Source organism: Somniosus microcephalus, unplaced genomic scaffold (genome assembly GCF_052327205.1).
Source record: "Somniosus microcephalus isolate GS21.2 unplaced genomic scaffold, FLI_Smic_1.0 unresolved_chr1, whole genome shotgun sequence".
NCBI classification, from domain to species: domain Eukaryota; kingdom Metazoa; phylum Chordata; class Chondrichthyes; order Squaliformes; family Somniosidae; genus Somniosus; species Somniosus microcephalus.
This window is the reverse complement of record NW_028225179.1, coordinates 159,622,103-159,644,732: the sequence shown is the minus strand read 5'-3', so window position 1 is coordinate 159,644,732 and position 22,630 is coordinate 159,622,103. Positions and strand designations below refer to the sequence as shown.

General features: G+C 51.3%; 2 protein-coding genes across 2 annotated transcripts in view; one reads left to right on the top strand and one right to left on the bottom strand.

The window, feature by feature from the left end:
* LOC147096378 (zinc-binding protein A33-like) overlaps positions 1 to 3,447 on the top strand; it is a 68,787-nt gene extending 65,340 nt beyond the window's left edge. Inside the window, exon 11 of the mRNA XM_085973811.1 lies at positions 943 to 3,447. Coding sequence (XP_085829937.1) covers positions 943 to 1,475 — 533 coding nt within the window. The 3' untranslated portion in view covers positions 1,476 to 3,447. The remainder of the gene's footprint in view (positions 1 to 942) is intronic.
* The window catches only part of LOC147096368 (zinc-binding protein A33-like), a 766,539-nt gene that overhangs the window by 345,078 nt on the left and 398,831 nt on the right, over positions 1 to 22,630 (bottom strand). The gene's annotated exons all lie outside the window — the stretch shown is intronic.

Genomic DNA, 22,630 nt, shown 5'->3' with positions numbered 1-22,630 from the left:
CGGCCAGTCTCTTCCCCCCGATCCCCGGCCAGTCTCTTCCCCCCGATCCCCGGCCAGTCTCTTCCCCCCGATCCCCGGCCAGTCTCTTCCCCCCGATCCCCGGCCAGTCTCTTCCCCCCGATCCCCGGCCAGTCTCTCCCCCCGATCCCCGGCCAGTCTCTTCCCCCCGATCCCCGGCCAGTCTCTCCCCCCGATCCCCGGCCAGTCTCTCCCCCCGATCCCCGGCCAGTCTCTTCCCCCCGATCCCCGGCCAGTCTCTTCCCCCCGATCCCCGGCCAGTCTCTCCCCGCCAATCCCCGGCCAGTCTCTCCCCCCGATCCCCGGCCAGTCTCTCCCCGCCAATCCCCGGCCAGTCTCTCCCCCCGATCCCCGGCCAGTCTCTCCCGCCACCCCCCCGATCCCCGGCCAGTCTCTTTTCCCACCCCCCCCCCGATCCCCGGCCAGTCTCTCCCCCCGATCCCCGGCCAGTCTCCCCCCGATCCCCGGCCAGTCTCTCCCCCACCCCCCCCCGCCGCCCCGATCCCCGGCCAGTCTCTCCCCCCGATCCCCGGCCAGTCTCCCCCTGATCCCCGGCCAGTCTCTTCCCCCCGATCCCCGGCCAGTCTCTCCCCCCCGATCCCCGGCCAGTCTCTTCCCCCCGATCCCCGGCCAGTCTTTCCCCCCCGATCCCCGGCCAGTCTCTCTCCCCGATCCCCAGCCAGTCTCCCCCACCCCCCCCCCCCCCCCCCGCCGATCCCCGGCCAGTCTCTCCCCCCCGATCCCCGGCCAGTCTCTCCCCCCGATCCCCGGCCAGTCTCTCCCCCCGATCCCCGGCCAGTCTCTCCCCCCGATCCCCGGCCAGTCTCTCCCCCCCGATCCCCGGCCAGTCTCTCCCCCCCGATCCCTCGCCAGTCTCTCTCTAATCCCGGGTGAATCTCTCTAATTCTCTGTTTTTTCTCCCAGTCTCTGTGACCCTGGATGTCGAAACAGCGAATCCAGAGCTCGAGGTGTCTGAGGATCTGAAGAGTGTGAGATGGACCGACACCCGGAGGAATCTCCCTGACACCGGGAAGAGGTTTACAAACTGGGCCTGTGTGCTGGGATCGGAGGGATTCACATCGGGGAGACATTACTGGGAGGTGGAGGTGGCGGGGAATCAGGTCTGGAGTCTGGGAGTAGCCGCAGAGTCTGTGGAGAGGAAGGGTCGGCTCACACTGAGCCCGGAGAATGGATTCTGGACCATCGAGCAGAATTTTGATGATATTTATGTAAACTCCTCCCCTCAATCCGCTCTCCCCGCCGGTCCGATCCCCGGGAAGGTGGGAGTTTATCTCAGTTATGAGTCCGGGACAGTTTCATTTTACAGCGCGGACACCAAGTCCCATCTCCACACCTTCACTGGGAATAAATTCACGGGGAAACTTTATCCTTTCTTCTGGCCTTTGGATGAAAACAAGTGGCTGAGAATCTGCTCCGGCTCCGATCCGGGTCTGTAAAAGGGGCGGGGCCTCGGGCAGGCCCACATCATCCATGACGTCAGTGATTTGACCCCGCGCCATTCGGGTCAGGAGCAGAGGTCAGGGGTCAGGAGTTAGAAAATGTAATTTCCAAATTACACATTGTAAAATCCCAATGAGACTAAATAAAACCAATAAAAATATAAAATGTCAGAAGAAGAAAGAAAGACTTACATTTCTATAGCGCCTTTCACAACCACCGGGCTTCCCAAAGTGCTTTACAGCCAATGAAGTACTTTTTGGAGTGTAGTCACTGTTGTAATGTGGGAAACGCGGCAGCCAATCTGCGCACAGCAAGCTCCCACAGACAGCAACATGATAATGACCAGTAATCTGTTTTTTGTTACGCTAATTGAGGGATAAATATTGGCCAAGACACCGGGGAAAACTCAAACACAAAAGCAAAATACTGCAGATGCTGGAAATCTGAAATAAAGAGAGAAAATGCTGGAAATACTCAGCAGGTCAGGCAGCATCTGTGGAGAGAGAAACAGAGTTAACGTTTCAGGTCAATGACCCTTCGTCAGAACTCTTCTCTGAAATAGTGCCTTGGGATCTTTTACATCCACCTGAGAGAGCAGACAGGGCCTCGGTTTAAGGTCTCATCGAAAAGACACCTCCGACAGTGCGGCGCTCGCTCAGTACTGCACTGGAGTGTCAGCCTAGATTGTTGTGCTCATGTCTCTGGAGTGGGACTTGAACCCACAACTTTCTGACTCAGGAAGCGAGAGTGCGACCAACTGAGCCACTGGCTGACACTGTAATAAAAACAAAGACTAAAATAAAAAGTAAAACCGACAGCAACTCCATCCCAGCCCTTTCTCATCACTGCCCCACTCCTTTATATTAAAAAGCAGGTATAAGTTGTGCTCTCAAAATGAGGACATTCCTCAGTTCATCAGCACCATTAGTGATGAGAAATACACAAACTCTCTCTCTTCAAGATGACGGGGAGTTTGCAGATCTTCGGTTTACCGGGCTGAATGTTCACTTTTACTGCGGTGCGGGCTGTAAAACGGGCGGCCGATCCGCTAACGCTTGTTGTGGTAAAAGTGAAAATTCACCCCAGAGTGTTTGACGTTCCCCTGCAGTTGGTTGTAGTGCCACTTTCAGCCAGGAGATGGGGATGGCGAGCTGTACAAAGCGCTGTAAAGTTTTACAGTGCAGTATCACCACCTGCTGGTGGAAACCGGTACTGAGGGAATATCAAAAACAGCAAATGCTGAAACACTCGGCTGATCAGACAATTCAGGCAGGACCTTCCTTCAGAACTGAAAGACGATGGGATCAGAAAAAAGGGAAAATAAACACGAGCCTAGAATTCCCTCTTCCGTGCTCCTGGCACACACCGAGTCCCTGTCGGGAAAATCCGCATCCCGGTTTGTCCAATGTTCAAAAAAGCACAGGTTGGGATTGTGGAATTTCCCAATATGGGCTCTTGCTGTGTGTCAGGAGAGCGGAATTCCAAAATCTGGGCCTGTATTCCGAGTATAGGGAGGAGATTAATCAGTTAAAAAATCTCTGAAGTGGTTGCTGAAGACATGAAATTTATTTCCAGAGGGTGCCTGGGAGATACTTTGGTCAAAAGTGAATGGAAACTAGTTACTGGATTATCCTAGGCAGCGCCCTAGGTATGTGTCAGACCGTTACTTCACCCCTTGGTCCTGGATTGGAATCAAACAACAACAACAACAAATTGCATTTATATAGCACCTTAAACATAGTAAAATGACCCAAGGCGCTTCACAGGAATGTTATCAAACCAAATCTGATACTGAGCTTGGTCAAAGAGGTAGGTTTAATGTAATGTCCATGTAATGTAATTAGCGCCACAGTCACTCGGAGGAATGCCAGGGTTTGATGAACAGACTGGGACTATCTTCTTGTTCAGTATTACTTCTTGGTACTGGATGTTTAATGCATAATAAACCTGTTTTACTGATACACAATATACCTGGACCCAGAGTGCTTTGTGTAGTCACGGAGAAATTATTCTAAAGAACTTTTAAAAGCGACATCATCCCTCAGTCTTCTCTGATCTAGAGAAAAGAGCCCCAGCCTGGGTGCTCTCCAGTGACTCCTCCCGCTGGACGTGGCCATCAGGTGAGGACACAACTGAGCTCAGCTCTGCTGTTCCCGAGACTGGAGTTCGTGCCTTCTGGAGAAGAAGCGAGGAAATTGAGGTTTGAGGGACTTCTACAAAGAAAGCCACATTATAAAAAGGCGATTGGCTATGCTGGTGCTCAGCTCACTGTGCCACGGTGCTCGCTGCACTCCACACATGGTGATCTCCCAGTCTGAGCTGTGCTGCCCTATAAGCTGGAGTGAAATCTCTTCTACAGCCCTCAGTGCATTGAGAAATATTGTGGTTTTCAACTTATTTTTTTCATGAGTAAGCTCTGTCACTGTAGTGTGGCAAATTCAGTTGTCCCCTTTTCCCCCGCCCCTCCAGTGCCACACATCTGTTCCCAGCTGATGGGGCTCACTGGCAAACTGTTACTCCCGGATATAAAACACAAAGTGCCGGCAGGGCATGGCAGACCAGTCAGTATCTGTAAAGAGAAAAGAGCCGATTGATGGTTTGAATGTGAATCTGTTCATCAGAACTTGTGATGAGGCGTTATACACCTGAAACACCTTTTCCAATTCAGATTTATTGTATTAGTAGATTCTGTTTTTTATATTATTGTTCACACCATGTCTCTGCTAATACGGAAATGTAACCGGCTTCGAGCAGATATAGAAGAAGAGAGCACCTTTGTTTCATTTCTTTACCTCACTGCCTGTGCTGGGACGTGTCTTGGCTCTGATGTGAGCACCCTGCTTCTGCTGGGATGCTGATTGCCTCTGCTGTGTGCTTCATGCATCTGCTGGAATACACCCTGTTTCTGCTGAGAAACCCCATGCCGCTGTGTGATTGATGCTCCTTTCCTCTCTTCTTTACCTGCCTCTGTTGGCCTGAGTAAGATCCGGATCTCAATGTGTGGCCAACAACAGTGCCCGTGAACTTTCTTCCACTACATCCACGGGTATCTTGCTCCTGACAGACCAGTAAGCAGCGCCTGAACTTCCTGCTTTAGAGTTTTTGTCTGACAACATTTTTGTTCTTTTCGTTCGCTTTGTTTGTATTGTTAGATTAATGAATGTAATAAAGATGGTGAGACTGCTCTGAAACCACGTGATCGCTGGTTGGATGCAATTTCATTACGAAAAAAAAAATCAATGAACGAATTCTGGGGATAAAATCGGTTTTGGGCGGTAGTTCAAAATGTCCAGCTAAGTCCAGAATGAGGGGCGAACTGCAGGAATAAACACAGGAAATGCTGGAAATCCTCAGCAGGTCAGGCAGCATGTGTCGGGAGAGAAACCGAGTTTCAGGTCGATGAGCCTTGGTCAGAACTGCAGGAAGCCGGTGAGCTCGCTGCCTGTAATGTGGCTCCACAGCCGGAAGGTGGCGCTCCATGGCCGTGTCTCCGGTGGATTCCCGCGGTCCGGCTCACTCGAGCTGCTTTCCCACCGCGGCCATTGGCCACACTTCCCCAAGGCCCGCCAGCTTCACTCGCTCTCAGAAGGAACCGCATGAAGGTTCCGTCAATGACCAATTCCTGAGTCTGTTCCGCGACCCGTCTGCATGCGATTCACAGGCTGAAATAGAAGAGCCCGTGTCCAGTGACAATGACCTGGTCATTGGCCGGAGAGCCTGTCACTCAGTGAGGGGGCGAGTCTCTCCCGGGGGAAGTGGATTGCCGGAGAGCCTGTCACTCAGTGAGGGGGCGGGTCTCTCCCGAGAGAAGTGGATTGGCCGGAGAGCCTGTCACTCAGTCAGGGGGCGGGTCTCTCCCGGGGAAGTGGATTGGCCGGAGAGCCTGTCACTCAGTGAGTGGGCGGGTCTCTCCCGGCGGAAGCGGATTGGCCGGAGAGCCTGTCACTCAGTGAGGGGGCGGGTCCAGTGACAATGACCTGGTCAACAGTCAGTTCCAACCTAAATAACAACAGAAAATGCTGGAAAAACTCAGCAAGTCAGACAACATCCGTGGAGAGAAATTTGAGTTGACGTTTCGGGTTTGACCCTTCTTCAAAACTGGAGAGAAAAGGAACTAGATCGAAGGCAGGGCTGCGATCGGACAAAAGAATAAAAGAACCAAAAGAAGTAAAAGAGATTAGAAGCTAGACGAGATGGTAATAGGCTGTGATTAGGTGTAAAGTGTACTGGCAGGGCAAAAGATAGCTGCCAGGTGTGAGAGAGAAACAAAAGGAAAAGGGGGGGGGAAAGGAAAGGAGTGGAAAAATATAAGTGAAAATGAAATAGGGGCCGAGGTTATGATCTGAAATTGTTGAACTCGATATTGAGACCGGAAGGCTGCAGAGTGCCTAATCGGAAGATGAGGTGCTGTTCCTCGAGTTTACGTTGAGCTTCCGTGGAACAATACAAGAGGCCAAGGACGGTGAGGTCTGAGTGGGAATGGAGCGGTGAATTGAAATGACAGGCGACCGGAAGCTCGGGGTCACCCTTACGGACTGAACGGAGGTGTTCCGCAAAGCGGTCACCCAATCTGCGTTTGGTCTCCCCAATGTAGAGGAGACCGCATCGTGAGCAGCGAATACAGTATACTAGATTGCGAGAAGTACAAGTAAATCGCTGTTTCACCTGGAAGGGGTGTTTGGGGCCCTGGACAGTGGGGAGGGGGGAGGTATAGGGGCAGGTGTTACATCTCCTCCGCTTGCACGGGAAGGTGCCAGGCGAAGGGGAAGGGCTGTTTGGGGTGATAGAGGAGTGGACTAGGGTGTCTCGGAGAGAGCGGTCCCTGCGGAATGCTGAAAGGGGAGGGGAGGGGAAGATACGTTTGGTGGTGGGATCACTTTGGAGGTAGCGGAAATGCCGGAGGATGATCCGTGTCAGTTCTATCTCCCGCACCTCTGCCCTCACCCCTGCCCCTCCCTCCCGGAACCACGATAGGGTTCCCCTTGTCCTCACCTTTCACCCCACCAGCCTCCACATTCAACGGATCATCCTCCGGCATTTCCGCTACCTCCAAAGTGATCCCACCACCAAACGTATCTTCCCCTCCCCTCCCCTTTCAGCATTCCGCAGGGACCGCTCTCTCCGAGACACCCTAGTCCACTCCTCTATCACCCCAAACAGCCCTTCCCCTTCGCCTGGCACCTTCCCGTGCAAGCGGAGGAGATGTAACACCTGCCCCGATACCTCCCCCATTCCCACTGTCCAGGGCCCCAAACACCCCTTCCAGGTGAAACAGCGATTTACTTGTACTTCTCGCAATCTAGTATACTGTATTCGCTGCTCACGATGCGGTCTCCTCTACATTGGGGAGACCAAATGCAGATTGGGTGACCGCTTTGCGGAACACCTCCGTTCAGTCCGTAAGGGTGACCCCGAGCTTCCGGTCGCCTGTCATTTTAATTCACCGCTCCATTCCCACTCGGACCTCACCGTCCTTGGCCTCTTGTACTGTTCCACGGAAGCTCAACGTAAACTCGAGGAACAGCACCTCATCTTCCGATTAGGCAGTCTGCAGCCTTCCGGTCTCAATATCGAGTTCAACAATTTCAGATCATAACCTCGGCCCCTATTTCATTTTCACTTATATTTTTCCACTCCTTTCCTTTCCCCCCCCCCTTTTCCTTTTGTTTCTCTCTCACACCTGGCAGCTATCTTTTGCCCTGCCAGTACACTTTACACCTAATCACAGCCTATTACCATCTCGTCTAGCTTCTAATCTCTTTTACTTCTTTTGGTTCTTTTATTCTTTTGTCCGATCGCAGCCCTGCCTTCGATCTAGTTCCTTTTCTCTCCAGTTTTGAAGAAGGGTCAAACCCGAAACGTCAACTCAAATTTCTCTCCACGGATGTTGTCTGACTTGCTGAGTTTTTCCAGCATTTTCTGTTGTTATTTCGGATTTCCAACATCTGCAGTATTTTGCTATCGAGTCAGTTCCAACCCTCAGCTTATCAGCTCCGTCTCATTTTAATCGGGGTTTCACTGCAGAGCAGAGGAGCGCTGCAGAGTGAGTGAAGGCGGCTGGAGAGCGGGGAGGGGGGAGCTCGGGAAACGCCTCAGAGCCCCGGGACAGACCGGCTTTAGAAAGACCCAGAGTCCAAATTCATCGGTGGAGGGTCCGGGGGACACTCGGGGACATTTCCCGACAGTCAGTCCGCCTCTGAGGGCAAGTCCGCGGGCTGGATGAACCTGTTCCAGGGTCTGATCCGACACCCTGCTGAAAACAGATGTTTCCTCTTACGATCCAGATGCTGTCACGTTTTTCCATTTGCTCCTCACAGCGGCGCACATCTGGGGCACTAACAGATACCTCAGTGGCAGTAATTTACTGACTGAATTCAATCTAGTCTCCTCCTACACAACTAAAGTCTCTTTAAATAGCAGATATTATCACACAGACCAGAGGTTTACAGATTGAAATGACTGAAATATTTACTTGAAATTAAACAGTGGTGTGAGAAACTCACATTTGGCAAAGCCTAACGGTGCGATTTATAAAATTAGTTGCCAGGATAAAGTTACTCTCGGCTCAGTTGACTCTGGTAAGATTATCTGGAGATGCAATATATAAACCAGTGTAGTTTAGCATCAAATCCCTGGGCTGGGACCTTCCACCCTCCCTCTGGCAATGAATGGACACAGCTGGGGGGAGTGGGTGGAAATGTGACTCTGGGCGCAGTCCACCGATTTCACCGCCCATTGGATTTCCTGCCACACACGGGCAGGCCCATTGAAATTATATTCAATGCACAGAATTACTTCAGTTTCAAATACAAAAACAAAACACTGCGGAAGCTGGAAATCTGAAATAATATCAGAAAATGCTGGAAATACTGAGCAGGTCAGGCGGCATCTGTGAAGACAGAAACAGAGGTAACGTTTCAGGTCTATGAGATTTCAAATATTGGGACTCGGTCTTCATTGGAATGTGACTGCCGAGCTGCATGAACCTTCTGTGCATTCCCGGGTATGTCCTGGGGTCGGGGGATGCGATTTGGAGGGAGGGGCAGTGATCGGGAGAGGGAGGAGCAGTGATCGGGAGAGGGAGGGGCAGTGATGGGGAGAGGGAGGGGCAGTGATCGGAAGAGGGAGGGGGCAGTGTAGTGTATGTACCCGTCTACCTTTAAGAGAACTATTGTATGTAACCGTCCACCTTTAAGAGAACTATTTTAGGTGTTGCACTACTTTATTTTGGCTTCTGTATACTGTAATACCGCTGGTGACCACACCGGTATATAAGTGCGGTGTCAGGATTTAATGGGCAGATTCGCCCTGACCTCTGAATAGTAAAGTCCTGTTTTAAGTTACTCTTGTAGTCTGTGTATTAATTCACTATACAACCCACAGACTTTACAGTGGTGACGAGTTCGATCTTACCCTGCGGCAACAATACTTCCGAAGCAGTTATCGAGCGTCGAGAAGAGGCACCCGCCCTCGTCGTTCTGCTGAGAGAAAACTCGAGTCTGCAGAGCAAGAAAGGAGGAAGATTTCAAACATGAAGCCTTCCATCAGCAACAGGCACTGATTGTTCCTTCTACCATGGTGGGGAGTGCGCTGATCAGCACGAGAAGCAAGTCGGCCACGGTGACTGTGAGTAAAGGGAAAATAAAAAAATACACGGAGGAGAAGGGCGGTGAACTCGATCATGGTCGAGAGGGGAAGGAGCCGGACAGAAGTCGGGCCCAGAGGCGCTGAGACTGGGGCAGCGTGGAGCAAGGAAACCGCGGTACAAGCGGGCTGGGAGACGCAACGGCGTCGTGAGGCAGCTAGACCACGACCAGCGAAAAAGGCCGGACAACGACCGAGGCCACGAAGCGCTGCGATGGGATCGTAAGGTGCGGGAAGATATAAAATAAATAAACCGCGGAGAACTCAGCCGCAGCCGGGGAGGAAAGCACGGACTGCGAGAGGCTGGGAGGGCGATTGAAGTGGGAAAGGTCGGACAGTGACTGAGGCCACGAAGCGCTGCAACAGGATCGTAAGGCGCGGGAAGATATAAAAAGAGATACATCGCGGAGAACTCAGCCGCAGCCGGGGAGGGAAGCACCGGACTGCGAGAGGGCTGGGAGGGCGATTGGAAGCCCGAGTGAGCGGGAGAGACAGAGCCCGAGTAAGGGAGACTGAGCGAGGTCCAGCCAGCAGCTGAAACTGTTCGCCGTCAATGGGGTGACTGAGCGAGATCCAGCCAGCGGCTGAAACTGTTCGCTGTCAACGGGGTGTACCCAGCACCGGTTGCCCTGCCGAGAAAAGGGAGCGCACTGAAGCCGACGCGCAGGCTGCGAACCCTGGAAGCCAGCGGCCGTCGCCCGAAGGGGAAGCTTACCTTTCCAGCCAGGGGAAGAAACGCGGGAAGCCGCCAGTAAGCGCGGGAAGCCGCCAGTAGGCGGGGAAGAAGACAGAAGCGGAAAACCGCCATTTTAAAAGTGGGCGGGGGAAAGAAGATAAGAGCAGGAAACCGCCATCTTGAAAAAAGAAAAAAATTTAAAGGAATATTTCGTTGTTGTTTATCAGAAAGATGCCTAAGCGTGGTAACATCAACGATTTCAATTCCGAGGTAGAAGATTGGGCCACGTATGTGGAACGCATTGAGATATATTGTGAGGCCAATAAAATAGAAGAAGATGACAAAGCTATAACCTTGCTAAACTCGATGGGGGCGAAGACATACGGGCTATTGAAGCATCTTCTATCACCAGCTAAACCGGCGGATCAGTCTTTCGATAATATTGTGGCTGTTCTGAAGGATCACTTGAACCCCACACCGCTGATGTTGGCAGAACGATTCAAATTCTATGCGAGAACGCAACAGAAAGAAGAAAGCAACGCAGAATACTTGGTCGAACTGCGTAGACTAGCGAAATACTGCCAGTTTGGAGGAAATCTGACAGAGGCATTACAAGACAAGTTCGTGTGCGGGTTGTCGAAGGAAGGAACACAAAAGCGACTACTCGAAGAGAACGACCTCACACTTGATAGGGCTGTCCTTATTGCAGCATCGCACGAAGCCGCAGCGAAAGGAAATGCAGCTAAAGGCAGCGGTACTCAGTGTGGATCAAATTACTTCGGGTACAACGAAATGTTATCGTTGTGGGAAGACAACACACGACCAGAACCAATGCTGGTTTAAAAACCAGGAATGCAGGAAATGTGGCAAACTGGGTCACATCGCTAAAGTATGCCGGTCAGGGAAGAAGACCAACAACCAAAAAAAGCCATCACAGGAAAAGTACAACAAAGTACACAAGGTGGCTGAGAAGAGTTCAGACGAACAGAATTCAGATTCAGACCCAAGCGGCCAGGAACTGGGTAGTCTGAGAATTCACAATGTGAGTAAGGAAGCTGACCTACAAACTATCTGGGTCATGCTAAAAATAGCTGGAGTCCAAGTGAAAATGGAGTTGGACACTGGATCAGCCCTGTCAGTCATAAATCGAAGGGATTACAACCGACTATTCTCACACATACCATTGAGAGATACCAAGTTCGTATGACAGACATACACGGGGCATAAAGTATACCCCATGGGAAAGATAAGAGTCAAGGTGAGAGACAGGGGCAAAGATCACCCAGGAATGGACTTGTATGTGCTGCCCGAGGGAGGTCCACCACTTCTGGGACGAGAGTGGATCAAGAAAATAGACATGGAATGGCACTACCTAAAAGCAATAACGAGTGAGGACTCGGTGAAGACAATCAGCTCAGACTCTGAAACAGATGACGATAAGACCAGCCCAAGTATGAAAGACAAGGCTAAAATGGACTTGCTGACTAAGGTTGGAAAAACGAAGGCGTGCATAAAAGCTTATGCTCCAGAGGAGAACAAAGTTTCAGAACAGAACTCCACTGAACAACAACAACGTAGTTTGACAGAGAATTCTGAGTCTGTTCAGCTTACAGACATATACATTACTGAGGAACACCGGGCTCAAACTCAACTTTATTTCAAAGTACGAAAGCAATTAGAGCAATTGAGTTGCCGTCTCGAACAAGAGATGAAAGCAATGGAAAAGTTCTATGACACCGAATGGGAGAATTTAGAAAGACAACAGAAGCAGCTGAGGGAGAAAAAGGAGCAGGAGCACACAAACCATCTGCGCGAAGAGGCCAAACGAATCAAAGCTGATTCGGGTTCTGAAGGTGCGTGCTCTAATCTGGTGGAACAAGAGGTGCAGCAACTAAAGGCGCTTGTTAGCAGTTTGCAGGCAGAAAAGGCTGATTTGGTCGACATGACTTCCGAGCTCCTACTGAAGTCGGGTGCAGCATCACCGGACGATTCATTGGTGGAAATTCGAATGGTGGGGCCTGTGGATGAGGGTGATGTAGAAACAGCACAGGAGCCCCAGGGCAAAGTTATAAACAGCCCTGCAGCTAATGGAAAATGGATAATGGCAGAAGAGTTAACAGTCAACCAACTCCTTCATATGCTGAGGGATCAGACTCTGAAATGGGAAAAACTTAAACATGAGCCTCAATCTTCAAAGGGAAGGGGTTCGGAGCTCCCAAAAGTTCTTGAAAGAGCTGAGGTGGCAACACAGACTGAGAAGACTGCAGCAGGGCAGGCCTGGGATGCCAAATGTACGCTGACGCACGTCAATGTAGAACAACAGAATGCTGAAACAGCTACTTCAGTAGAGGGATTGAATAGTCCGATCAATCAATCTCCGATTGAAGTGGAAGTATTGAAATCACAAAGGAGGTCATTAGTAAAAGACTTGCAGGAAGCCCTTACAGAGCGGGACGAATATGAACACATGAAGAAGTCTCTTCAGGAAAGATGTCTGGAGAGGGAACAAAAGTCGAATAATGTCCAAATGGGTAAGGAGGAAGTAGAAGACCCTCTCGCTGGCCTAGATCAGGATGACACCGAATATTACCATGACCTATTGAGTGACACTGAATATTATAGTGACCTGGTCTGCCCAGCTTGTGATGAAAACTCCCAAAGTGCAGAAATCAGGATGAATCACTTAAAGTCTAAGGAACATAGGGAGATGGTGGCGCTACAGCTGGCAGCTGACAAGGGAGCCCGGAGAGTCTCCAAGAAGCAAAAAAGGAAAAGACGAAGCAGAAGATGATAACCATCTGAACCATTATCACCTCTACCAGATCACGCACGTGGTCCCTATGAACGGAGCCAAATCAGTTGGAAAGTAGGGACACTTACCAAGGCAGTCCAGCTGTTTTTAAAAGTCAGCAATGCTGGTTCAAAAGTGACGGAAGTTAAGTCAAGGAAAGGACTATTGGATGAGTCACTCTAGCAAGGTGAACCGACTACACCACGGAGGCGTTGTCCGGACCGAGTCAAGACCAGAGACTGAATCTGTGAACTGTTTTCCACAGAGACTAAATCTGTGAACTGTGTCCCGCAGAGACTAAATCTGTGAACTGTGTCCCGCAGAGACTAAATCTGTGAACTGTGTCCCGCAGAGACTATATCCGTGAATTGTTTACATGAAGTTGAATATATGTTATGTTTAATGGGGAATAAGTATGTTGTAAGCTAAAAAGGGAGGATTGTAGTGTATGTACCCGTCTACCTTTAAGAGAACTATTGTATGTAACCGTCCACCTTTAAGAGAACTATTTTAGGTGTTGCACTACTTTATTTTGGCTTCGGTATACTGTAATACCGGTGGTGACCACACCGGTATATAAGTGCGGTGTCAGGATTTAATGGGCAGATTCGCCCTGACCTCTGAATAGTAAAGTCCTGTTTTAAGTTACTCTTGTAGTCTGTGTATTAATTCACTATACAACCCACAGACTTTACAGGCAGTGATCGGGAGAGGGAGGGGCAGTGATCGGGAGAGGGAGGGGCAGTGATGGGGAGAGGGAGGGGGCAATGATGGGGAGAGGGAGGAGGCAGTGATCGGGAGAGGAAGGGGGCAGTGATCGTGAGAGGGAGGGGGCAGTGATCGGGAGAGGGAGGGGCAGTGATCGGGAGAGGGAGGGGGCAGTGATCGGGAGAGGGAGGGGGCAGTGATCGGGAGAGGGAGGGGACAGTGATCATGAGCGGGAGGGGGCAGTGATCGTGAGAGGGAGGGGGCAGTGATCGGGAGAGGGAGGGGCAGTGATCGGGAGAGGGAGGGGCAGTGATCGGGAGAGGGAGGGGGCAGTGATCGGGAGAGGGAGGGGGCAGTGATCGGGAGAGGGAGGGGCAGTGATCGGGAGAGGGAGGGGGCAGTGATCGGGAGAGGGAAGGGCAGTGATCGGGAGAGGGCGGGGCAGTGATCGGGAGAGGGAGGGGCAGTGATCGGGAGAGGGAAGGGCAGTGATCGGGAGAGGGAGGGGGCAGTGATTGGGAGAGGGAGGAGGCAGTGATCGGGAGAGGGATGGGCAGTGATGGGGAGAGGGAGGGGGCAGTGATGGGGAGAGGGAGGGGCAGTGATCGGGAGAGGGAGGGGGCAGTGATGGGGAGAGGGAGGGGGCAGTGATCGGGAGAGGGAGGGGGCAGTGATCGGGAGAGGGAGGGGGCAGTGATCGGGAGAGGGAGGGGCAGTGATCGGGAGAGGGAGGGGCAGTGATCGGGAGAGGGAGGGGGCAGTGATCGGGAGAGGGAGGGGGCAGTGATCGGGAGAGGGAGGGGGCAGTGATCGGGAGAGGGAGGGGCAGTGATGGGGAGAGGGAGGGGCAGTGATCGGGAGAGGGAGGGGGCAGTGATCGGGAAAGGGAGGGGGCAGTGATCGGGAGAGGGAGGGGCAGTGATGGGGAGAGGGAGGGGCTGTGATCGGGAGAGGGAGGGGCAGTGATCGGGAGAGGGAGGCGGCAGTGATCGGGAGAAGAAGGGGCAGTGATCGGGAGAGGGAGGGGCAGTGATCAGGAGAGGGAGGGGGCAGTGATGGGGAGAGGGAGGGGCAGTGATGGGGAGAGGGAGGGGCAGTGATGGGGAGAGGGAGGGACAGTGATCGGGAGAGGGAGGGGCAGTGATGGGGAGAGGGAGGGGGCAGTGATCGGGAGAGGGAGGGGGCAGTGATCGGGAGAGGGAGGGGCAGTGATCGGGAGAGGGAGGGGCAGTGATCGGGAGAGGGAGGGGCAGTGATGGGGAGAGGGAGGTGACAGTGATGGGGAGAGGGAGGGGCAGTGATCGGGAGAGGGAGGGGGCAGTGATCGGGAGAGGGGGCAGTGATGGGGAGAGGGAGGGGCAGTGATGGGGAGAGGGGGGCAGTGATGGGGAGAGGGAGGGGCAGTGATGGGGAGAGGGAGGGGGCAGTGATGGGGAGAGGGAGGGGGCAGTGATCGGGAGAGGGAGGGGCAGTGATGGGGAGAGGGAGGGGCAGTGATGGGCAGAGGGAGGGGGCAGTGATGGGGAGAGGGAGGGGCAGTGATCGGGAGAGGGAGGGTCAGTGATCAGGAGAGGGAGGGGCAGTGATCGGGAGAGGGAGGGTCAGTGATCGGGAGAGGGAGGGTCAGTGATCGGGAGAGGGAGGGGGCAGTGATCGGGAGAGGGAGGGGCAGTGATGGGGAGAGGGAGGGTCAGTGATCGGGAGAGGGAGGGGCAGTGATCGGGAGAGGGAGGGGCAGTGATGGGGAGAGGGAGGGTCAGTGATCGGGAGAGGGAGGGTCAGTGATCGGGAGAGGGAGGGGCAGTGATCGGGAGAGGGAGGGGCAGTGATGGGGAGAGGGAGGTGGCAGTGATGGGGAGAGGGAGGGGGCAGTGATGGGGAGAGGGAGGGTCAGTGATCGGGAGAGGGAGGGGCAGTGATGGGGAGAGGGAGGTGGCAGTGATGGGGAGAGGGAGGGGGCAGTGATGGGGAGAGGGAGGGTCAGTGATCGGGAGAGGGAGGGGCAGTGATGGGGAGAGGGAGGGGGCAGTGATCGGGAGAGGGAGGGTCAGTGATCGGGAGAGGGAGGGTCAGTGATCGGGAGAGGGAGGGGCAGTGATGGTGAGAGGGAGGGGCAGTGATCGGGAGAGGGAGGGGGCAGTGATGGGGAGAGGGAGGGGCAGTGATCGGGAGAGGGAGGGGGCAGTGATGGGGAGAGGGAGGGGGCAGTGATGGGGAGAGGGAGGGGCAGTGATGGGCAGAGGGAGGGGGCAGTGATGGGGAGAGGGAGGGGCAGTGATGGGGAGAGGGAGGGGCAGTGATCGGGTGAGGGAGGGGGCAGTGATCGGGAGAGGGAGGGGGCAGTGATCGGGAGAGGGAGGGGCAGTGATCGGGAGAGGGCCGGTCAGTGATCGGGAGAGGGAGGGGCAGTGATCGGGAGAGGGAGGGGCAGTGATCGGGAGAGGGAGGGGGCATTGATCGGGAGAGTTAGGGGGCAGTGATGGGGAGAGGGAGGGTCAGTGATGGGGAGAGGGAGGGGGCAGTGATCGGGAGAGGGAGGGGGCAGTGATCGGGAGAGGGAGGGGCAGTGATGGTGAGAGGGAGGGGGCAGTGATCGGGAGAGTTAGGGGGCAGTGATGGGGAGAGGGAGGGTCAGTGATGGGGAGAGGGAGGGGGCAGTGATCGGGAGAGGGAGGGGGCAGTGATCGGGAGAGGGAGGGGGCAGTGATCGGGAGAGGGAGGGGCAGTGATGGTGAGAGGGAGGGGGCAGTGATCGGGAGAGGGAGGGGCAGTGATGGTGAGAGGGAGGGGCAGTGATGGGGAGAGGGAGGGGGGCAGTGATCGGGAGAGGGAGCGGCAGTGATGGGGAGAGGGAGGGGGCAGTGATGGGGAGAGGGAGGGGGCTGTGATGGGGAGAGGGAGGGGCAGTGATGGGGAGAGGGAGGGGCAGTGATGGGGAGAGGGAGGGGGCAGTGATCGGGAGAGGGAGGGGCAGTGATGGGGAGAGGGAGGGGCAGTGATCGGGAGAGGGAGGGGCAGTGATCGGGAGAGGGAGGGGCAGTGATCGGGAGAGCCAGGGGGCGGTCAGGAGGTGCTGAGCAGGGCTGGCCCAGTCTCTGCCTGTGAGCCGACACATAGGAACTTGGGGACAGGAGTGGGCCATTCAGCACTTCGACCCTGATCATAGAAACATAGAAACATAAAAGATAGGAGCAGGAGTCGGCCATTCGGCCTCTCGAGCCTGCTCCACCATTCAATGCGATCATGGCTGATCATCCAAATTCAGTACCCGGTCCCTGCCTTCACCCCATAACCCTTGATCCCTTTAGCCTTAAGAAATATATCCAACTCCTTCTTGAATATATTTAATGAATTGGCCTCTACGGCCTTCTGTGGTAGAGAATTCCACAGGTTCACCACTCTCTGGGTGAAGAAATTCCTCCTCATCTCAGTCCTAAATGGCTTACCCCTTATCCTCAGACTGTGACCCCTGGTTCTGGACTCCCCCGCCATCGGGAGCATCCTTCCTGCATCCAGTCTGTCCAGTCCTGTCAGAATTTTATAAGTTTCAATGAGATCCCCTCTCATTCTTCTAAACTCCAGCGAGTATAAGCCCAATCGACCCAATCTCTCCTCATACATCATTCCTGCCATCCCAGGTATCAGCCTAGTGAATCTTCGCTGCCCTCTTTCCAAGGCCAATATCTCCTTTCTAAGGTGCGCGGCCCAGATAAGACTGGAGTACTGTCTTATCAAAGCCACCAAAACTTCCTCCACTTTATATTCTAGCCCTCTACTTATAAATGATCACATTCCATTAGCTGTTTGATTAATGTTTGTACCTGACCTGTGACATTTTAGTGATCTGTGTGCATGGACCCCTAAATCTCTTCGGACCTCCACTGCGGGAGATTCTGGTCAATTCACTTGTTAAGTTCTCCAGTAAAACTTATTTTCTTTATACGCAGTTACTGGTTTGTTTATTAATACTGATACACAACATATATACAATTAGAATTAGCTTACAAGGTAAAGTAAACAGCTCAGCGAGAAGACTGACGGGAAAAGCACTGATCAGTTTGACATTTTATCGCAGTCGACTATAGCTGAATAAAACACAGTGAAAAAACAGGAAGTGACAGAAGTTGAAAAGAGAGGAGTTTAATAACTTGAGTAAACAAGGCACAGCTGGGGCTGGAATTCATGCAACCACAGAAACTCGACTGATAAGAAGGGGCCCGTGTGCCACAATAATATCTCTTGTAATCGGTGTTGTTCAGTGGACAGGAACAGAAGGTGAGGGACGGTGTGAGATCAGAGGAGGAGAAAGAGGGCCTATCAGGGGAGGGAGAGAAATTGTGTGACAGATCCGAGGGACGCTCCATAGGTTTGAATTGAAAGAAATGGTTTAAGAAAGGGACACCAGCAGTGGTTAAATGTAGAAGAAGACAGGAGGGTTCAAATAATTCTCAGAGATGTTCAGAGGCGAAAAAGGTCCTGAGGCAGGGCCAGAGCGGTGCAGACAACACTTACTGTGACTTTACCAAAGGGTTAAGCGAGGTAGTATAACTCTTAATTATACCTTGTAAACTGCTGATTAAGATACAGTCATGTTATTGTTTCTTGCTTCTGCTGAATAAATGTTTAACCAGTGCCACCAATACGGGTCAGTGTCGAATCATTTGGAATCAAAGATCTCACAAAGAGATTCTTGCAACTGTTCCAGCTTTTCACCATTTAAAAAATCGGATCTATCATTTTTTGGTCCAGAATTGATGATCTCATTGAAATCCATCTGCCACAGTTTTGTCCACTCACTTAATCTTTCAATGTCTCTTTGTAATTTTATGTTCCCATCTACACGACTTACTACACCAACAAACGTTGCATCATTGGCAGAGTTAGATAGATGGCTCTCTATTATGTTATCCAAGGCATTACTAAATCTAATGTATAGTCGAGGCCCCAGGACCAATCCTTGTGGGATACCCACAGTCACCTCCTTCCCATTCAATTACATATTCTTTATCCCTACTCTCTGTATTATCCCGCATAACCAATCTTGAAACCAGGTCAATAATTTGCCTTCAATTCCATGCACTCTCCTTTTTGCTAACAGTCTCTTATGTGGAACATTATTGAACGCCCTCTGATGCCCATATGAACTACATCCATAGACAACCCCTTTCTACTTCTTTAGTTACTTTCTCAAAAAATCAATCAGGTCCGTTAGACGTGGCCTACCCTTTACACATTCTTGCTCTCTCTAATCAGCTCAGAGTTCTCTAACTGCTCAGCCACTCTGTCCTTAATTATAGATTCCAATAACTTGCCCACAGCGGATTTTAGATGAACAGATCTAATATAAAGGGTGAGCTCCCAAATAACAGGCGCAGTGTGTTAAGTATGTGTATTGTATTGAACAATTAACACAAAGACTTAAACGTATAACTCAAACAGGTCTTTACTGGTTGGAGGTAGGGACTACACGTAGGTCTTTACTTCATGCCCACAGGCGGGAACTGAGGGGAGATCAGTACCCACAGTACTATTTATACCCCTATGGCCAGGAGTGGTACTGCGTATCACTATGCCCTACAAGTAGTGCAGTCCTGTCCATAGGTTTAAAGTAGCACACATATTACATACACAACATTCCTCCCTTCTTAGCTTTACAGTCATCTCCCCATTTAACATAACGTAATAACATATATACATATATAACTTCAGGTTTACATAACAGAATAACATAGATACATAGATAACTTCATGTCAAAACAGATCACAGATTCAGTCTCTGCAGAAAACAGTTCACAGATTCAATCGCTGCGGAAAATAGTTCACAGATTCAGTCTCTGTGGTGTAGTCGGTTCACGTTGCTGGAGTGACTCATTCAATAGTCCTTCCATGGATTTAACAGCTTGAACTTCCGAACTAATTTGGCTCCGTTCGGAGGGACCACGTGTGTGATCTGGTAGGGGTGATAATGGTTCAGATGGTTATCATCTTCTGCTTCGTCTTTTCCTTTTCTGCTTCTTAGAGACTCTCTGGGCTCCCCTGTCAGCTGCCAGCTGTAGCGCCACCATCTCCCTATGTTCCTTAGACTTTAAGTGATTCATCCTGATTTCTGCACTTTGGGAGTTTTCATCACAAGCTGGGCAGACCAGGTCACTATAATATTCAGTGTCACTCAATAGGTCATGGTAATATTCGGTGTCGTCCTGATCTAGGCCAGCGAGAGGGTCTTCTATTTCCTCCATACCCAGCTGGGCGTTAGCCAGCTTTTGTTCCAAGTCCAGACATCTTTCCTGAAGAGACTTCTTCATGCGTACCTCTTCATCCAGCTTTTTCTGGGCTTTCAGCAAGTTGTTTACTAATGACATCATTTGAGATTTTACTGCTTCAACTTCTTTTGGAGATTGATTGATCGGACTATTCAATCCCTCTACCGGAGCAGCTGTTTCAGCAGTCTGTTGTTCTACGTTGATGTGAGTCAGCGTACTTTTGGCATCCAAGGGCTGCTCTGTTGCAGTCATCTCAGTCTGTGTTGCCACCTCAGCTCTTCCAATAACCTTTGAGAGCTCCGAACCCCTTTCGTTTGAATATTGAAGTTCATGTTCAAGTTTTTCCCATTTCAGAGTCCTGTCCTTCAGCATATGCAGGAGTTGGCTGACCGTTAACTCCTCTGACATCAGATGTTTTGTGTGCTCCTGCTCCATTTGCTCCAGCAGCTGCTTCTGTTGTCTTTCCAGATGTTCCCACTCTATATCAAAGAACTCTTTCGTCGCATTCATCTCTTGCTCAAAACGGCGAATCATTTGTTCTAATTGCTGTTGCAGTTTGAAATGGAGTTGAGTTCGAGCCCAGTGTCCCTCAGAAATGTGCAGGTCAGTAGACTGGACAGACTCAGAATTCTCTATCTCAGTGGAATTCTGTGCTGAAACTTTGTCTTTTGCACACGGGTTGGTCTTACCATCATCCGTTCCAGAGTCTGGGTTGATTATGTTCACCGAGTTCTCACTCATTATTGTTTGTAGGAAATGCCAGTCGATATTCATTTTCCTAATCTACTCCCGTCCTAGTAGTGGAGGACCTCCTTCAGATAGCACATATAAGTCCATTATTTGACTTTCTTCACCCTTGTGGACCACTGTGACCTCAATTTTCCCGACGGGGTACACTCTTTGCCCCGTGTATGTTTTCAATATGAGCTCTGTATCCTGTAGGGGAATATGTTGGAATAACCTTCCATAATCTTTCTTATTTATGACCGTCAATGCCGATCCAGTGTCCAATTCCAGTTTTACTTGGACTCCTTCTATCTGAAGAGTGACCCAAATTGTCTGGAGGTCTGCATCCTTACCCACGTTGAGTACCCTTAAGCTAGCCAGTTCAATACTTCTTAAGCCAGCCAGTTCATTACTGCTAGCGTCTGAATCGGACTCCTGTTCGGCCACCTTGTGTACTTTTGCGTATTTTCCTTGCGGTGACTTCTTGTTGCTGGTCTTCTTCCCTGACCTGCATACTCTAGCTATGTGTCCAAGCCTACCACAAGTTCTACATTCTTGGTTTTTAAACCAACACTGGTTCTGATCATGCGTTGTCTTTCCACAACGATAACATTTGCCAGAACTCACACCCAATTTGTGTGCACTGAGCTCCGGTGACCGTAGCTGCATTACTGCCGTGCCTCTCGCTGCGGCTTCGTGTGCTGCTGCCATAGTGACCGCCTTCTCAAGCGTCAGCTCATTCTCCTCGAGCAGTCGCTTTTGTGTATCCTGTTTAAATAAACCACACACAAATTTGTCTCGTAGTGCATCTGTCAGTCCCGTTCCAAACTGGCAATATTTCGCTAATTTACGCAATTCCAGCAAATACTCAGCATTGCTTTCATGCTGTAGCTGCCTTCTGTCGTAAAATTTAAATCGTTCTGCTAGCATCAGCGGCGTGGGGTTTAGATGATCTTTCAGGACAGTAACAATCTCATCGAACGTCTTATCCACCGGTTCATCTGGTGATAACAGGTGTTTCAATTGCCCGTATGTCTTCGCACCCATTAAATTTAATAATGTTAGAGCTTTATCTTGGTCACGAATTTTATTGGCCTTACAATAATTTTTTACTCTTTCAACATATATGGCCCAATCTTCGAGGTCACTATCAAAGGTGCTAATATTCCCGTGTTTAGGCATTGTAGATTTGCAATTTCTCAGATTTTATTTTCTTTACTTGTTATCAAAGATGGCGGCTTCCCGCTCTTGCCGTCGTCCTCTGCCCACAAAATGGCGGTTTTCCCGCGCTTGGCGGTCTTCACCCGTCCCCCGACGCCGTCTCCCTTCAGCCCCGAGTGCGGCCCTTATCTCCGCCGCGATCGATGGCCCGCGCTTTTCACCGCGGCTCTCGCGCCTTCAGTGTCTGCCGACGCTGCGCCTTTCAGCCCGAGTGCGGCCCTTATCAGGGATTGCGATCGATGGCCCTTATCTCCCGATCGCGATCACCCTTGTACCTCCGACTTCCCCCAGCCCTGTCTTTGCAGCCAACGCTGCTCGGCTTACCCACCACCGAGGTTGAAAAAGAAGCTGCAGGATGTCTTCTGTCCTCCAGTTTTCAGTCGCTGATGGAGGCTTCAGGGTCCTAATGCCTGTCGCTTCCAGTGGGGTGGTGCGGTTTGAAACCTCTCTTCAATGTCCTGTCTGTGGACGAAGCCGCCGTGGAGTAACTGCCGCAGGGTAAGAACCTGACTCATCGCCAGTGTTAAGTATGTGTATTGTATTGAACAATTAACACAAAGACTTAAATGTATAACTCAAACAGGTCTTTACTGGTTGGAGGTAGGGACTACACGTAGGTCTTTACTTCATGCCCACAGGCGGGAACTGAGGGGAGATCAGTACCCACAGTACTATTTATACCCCTATGGCCAGGAGTGGTACTGCGTATCACTACGCCCTACAAGTAGTGCAGTCCTGTCCATAGGTTTAAAGTAGCACACATATTACATACACAACACAGTGCAGTCTGGTCAACGTCAAACACTCCTTTCTTATTCAACAGAGGAAGAAGAGACATGAACGGGAATCAGACGCCACAAACGTTAATAAAGGCACAAATACGAGTAACACATACTTCCAAATCGTTTCACTGAAACATTCTTTCACTTGGTGTAAAAGCTGACTGCGTTGAATCTGATTATGAGCACCGTGGGATATTTTGTTCACTATTGATTCTATGCTCTGTGAGCACCGAAGGAGAGGTTTCCGTAGTGTAGCGGTTATCACGTTTCCCTTACACAAGAAAGGTCCCCGGTTTGAGCCCTGGGAAACATTCCATTTCTCAGGATTTTATTCTGTGCA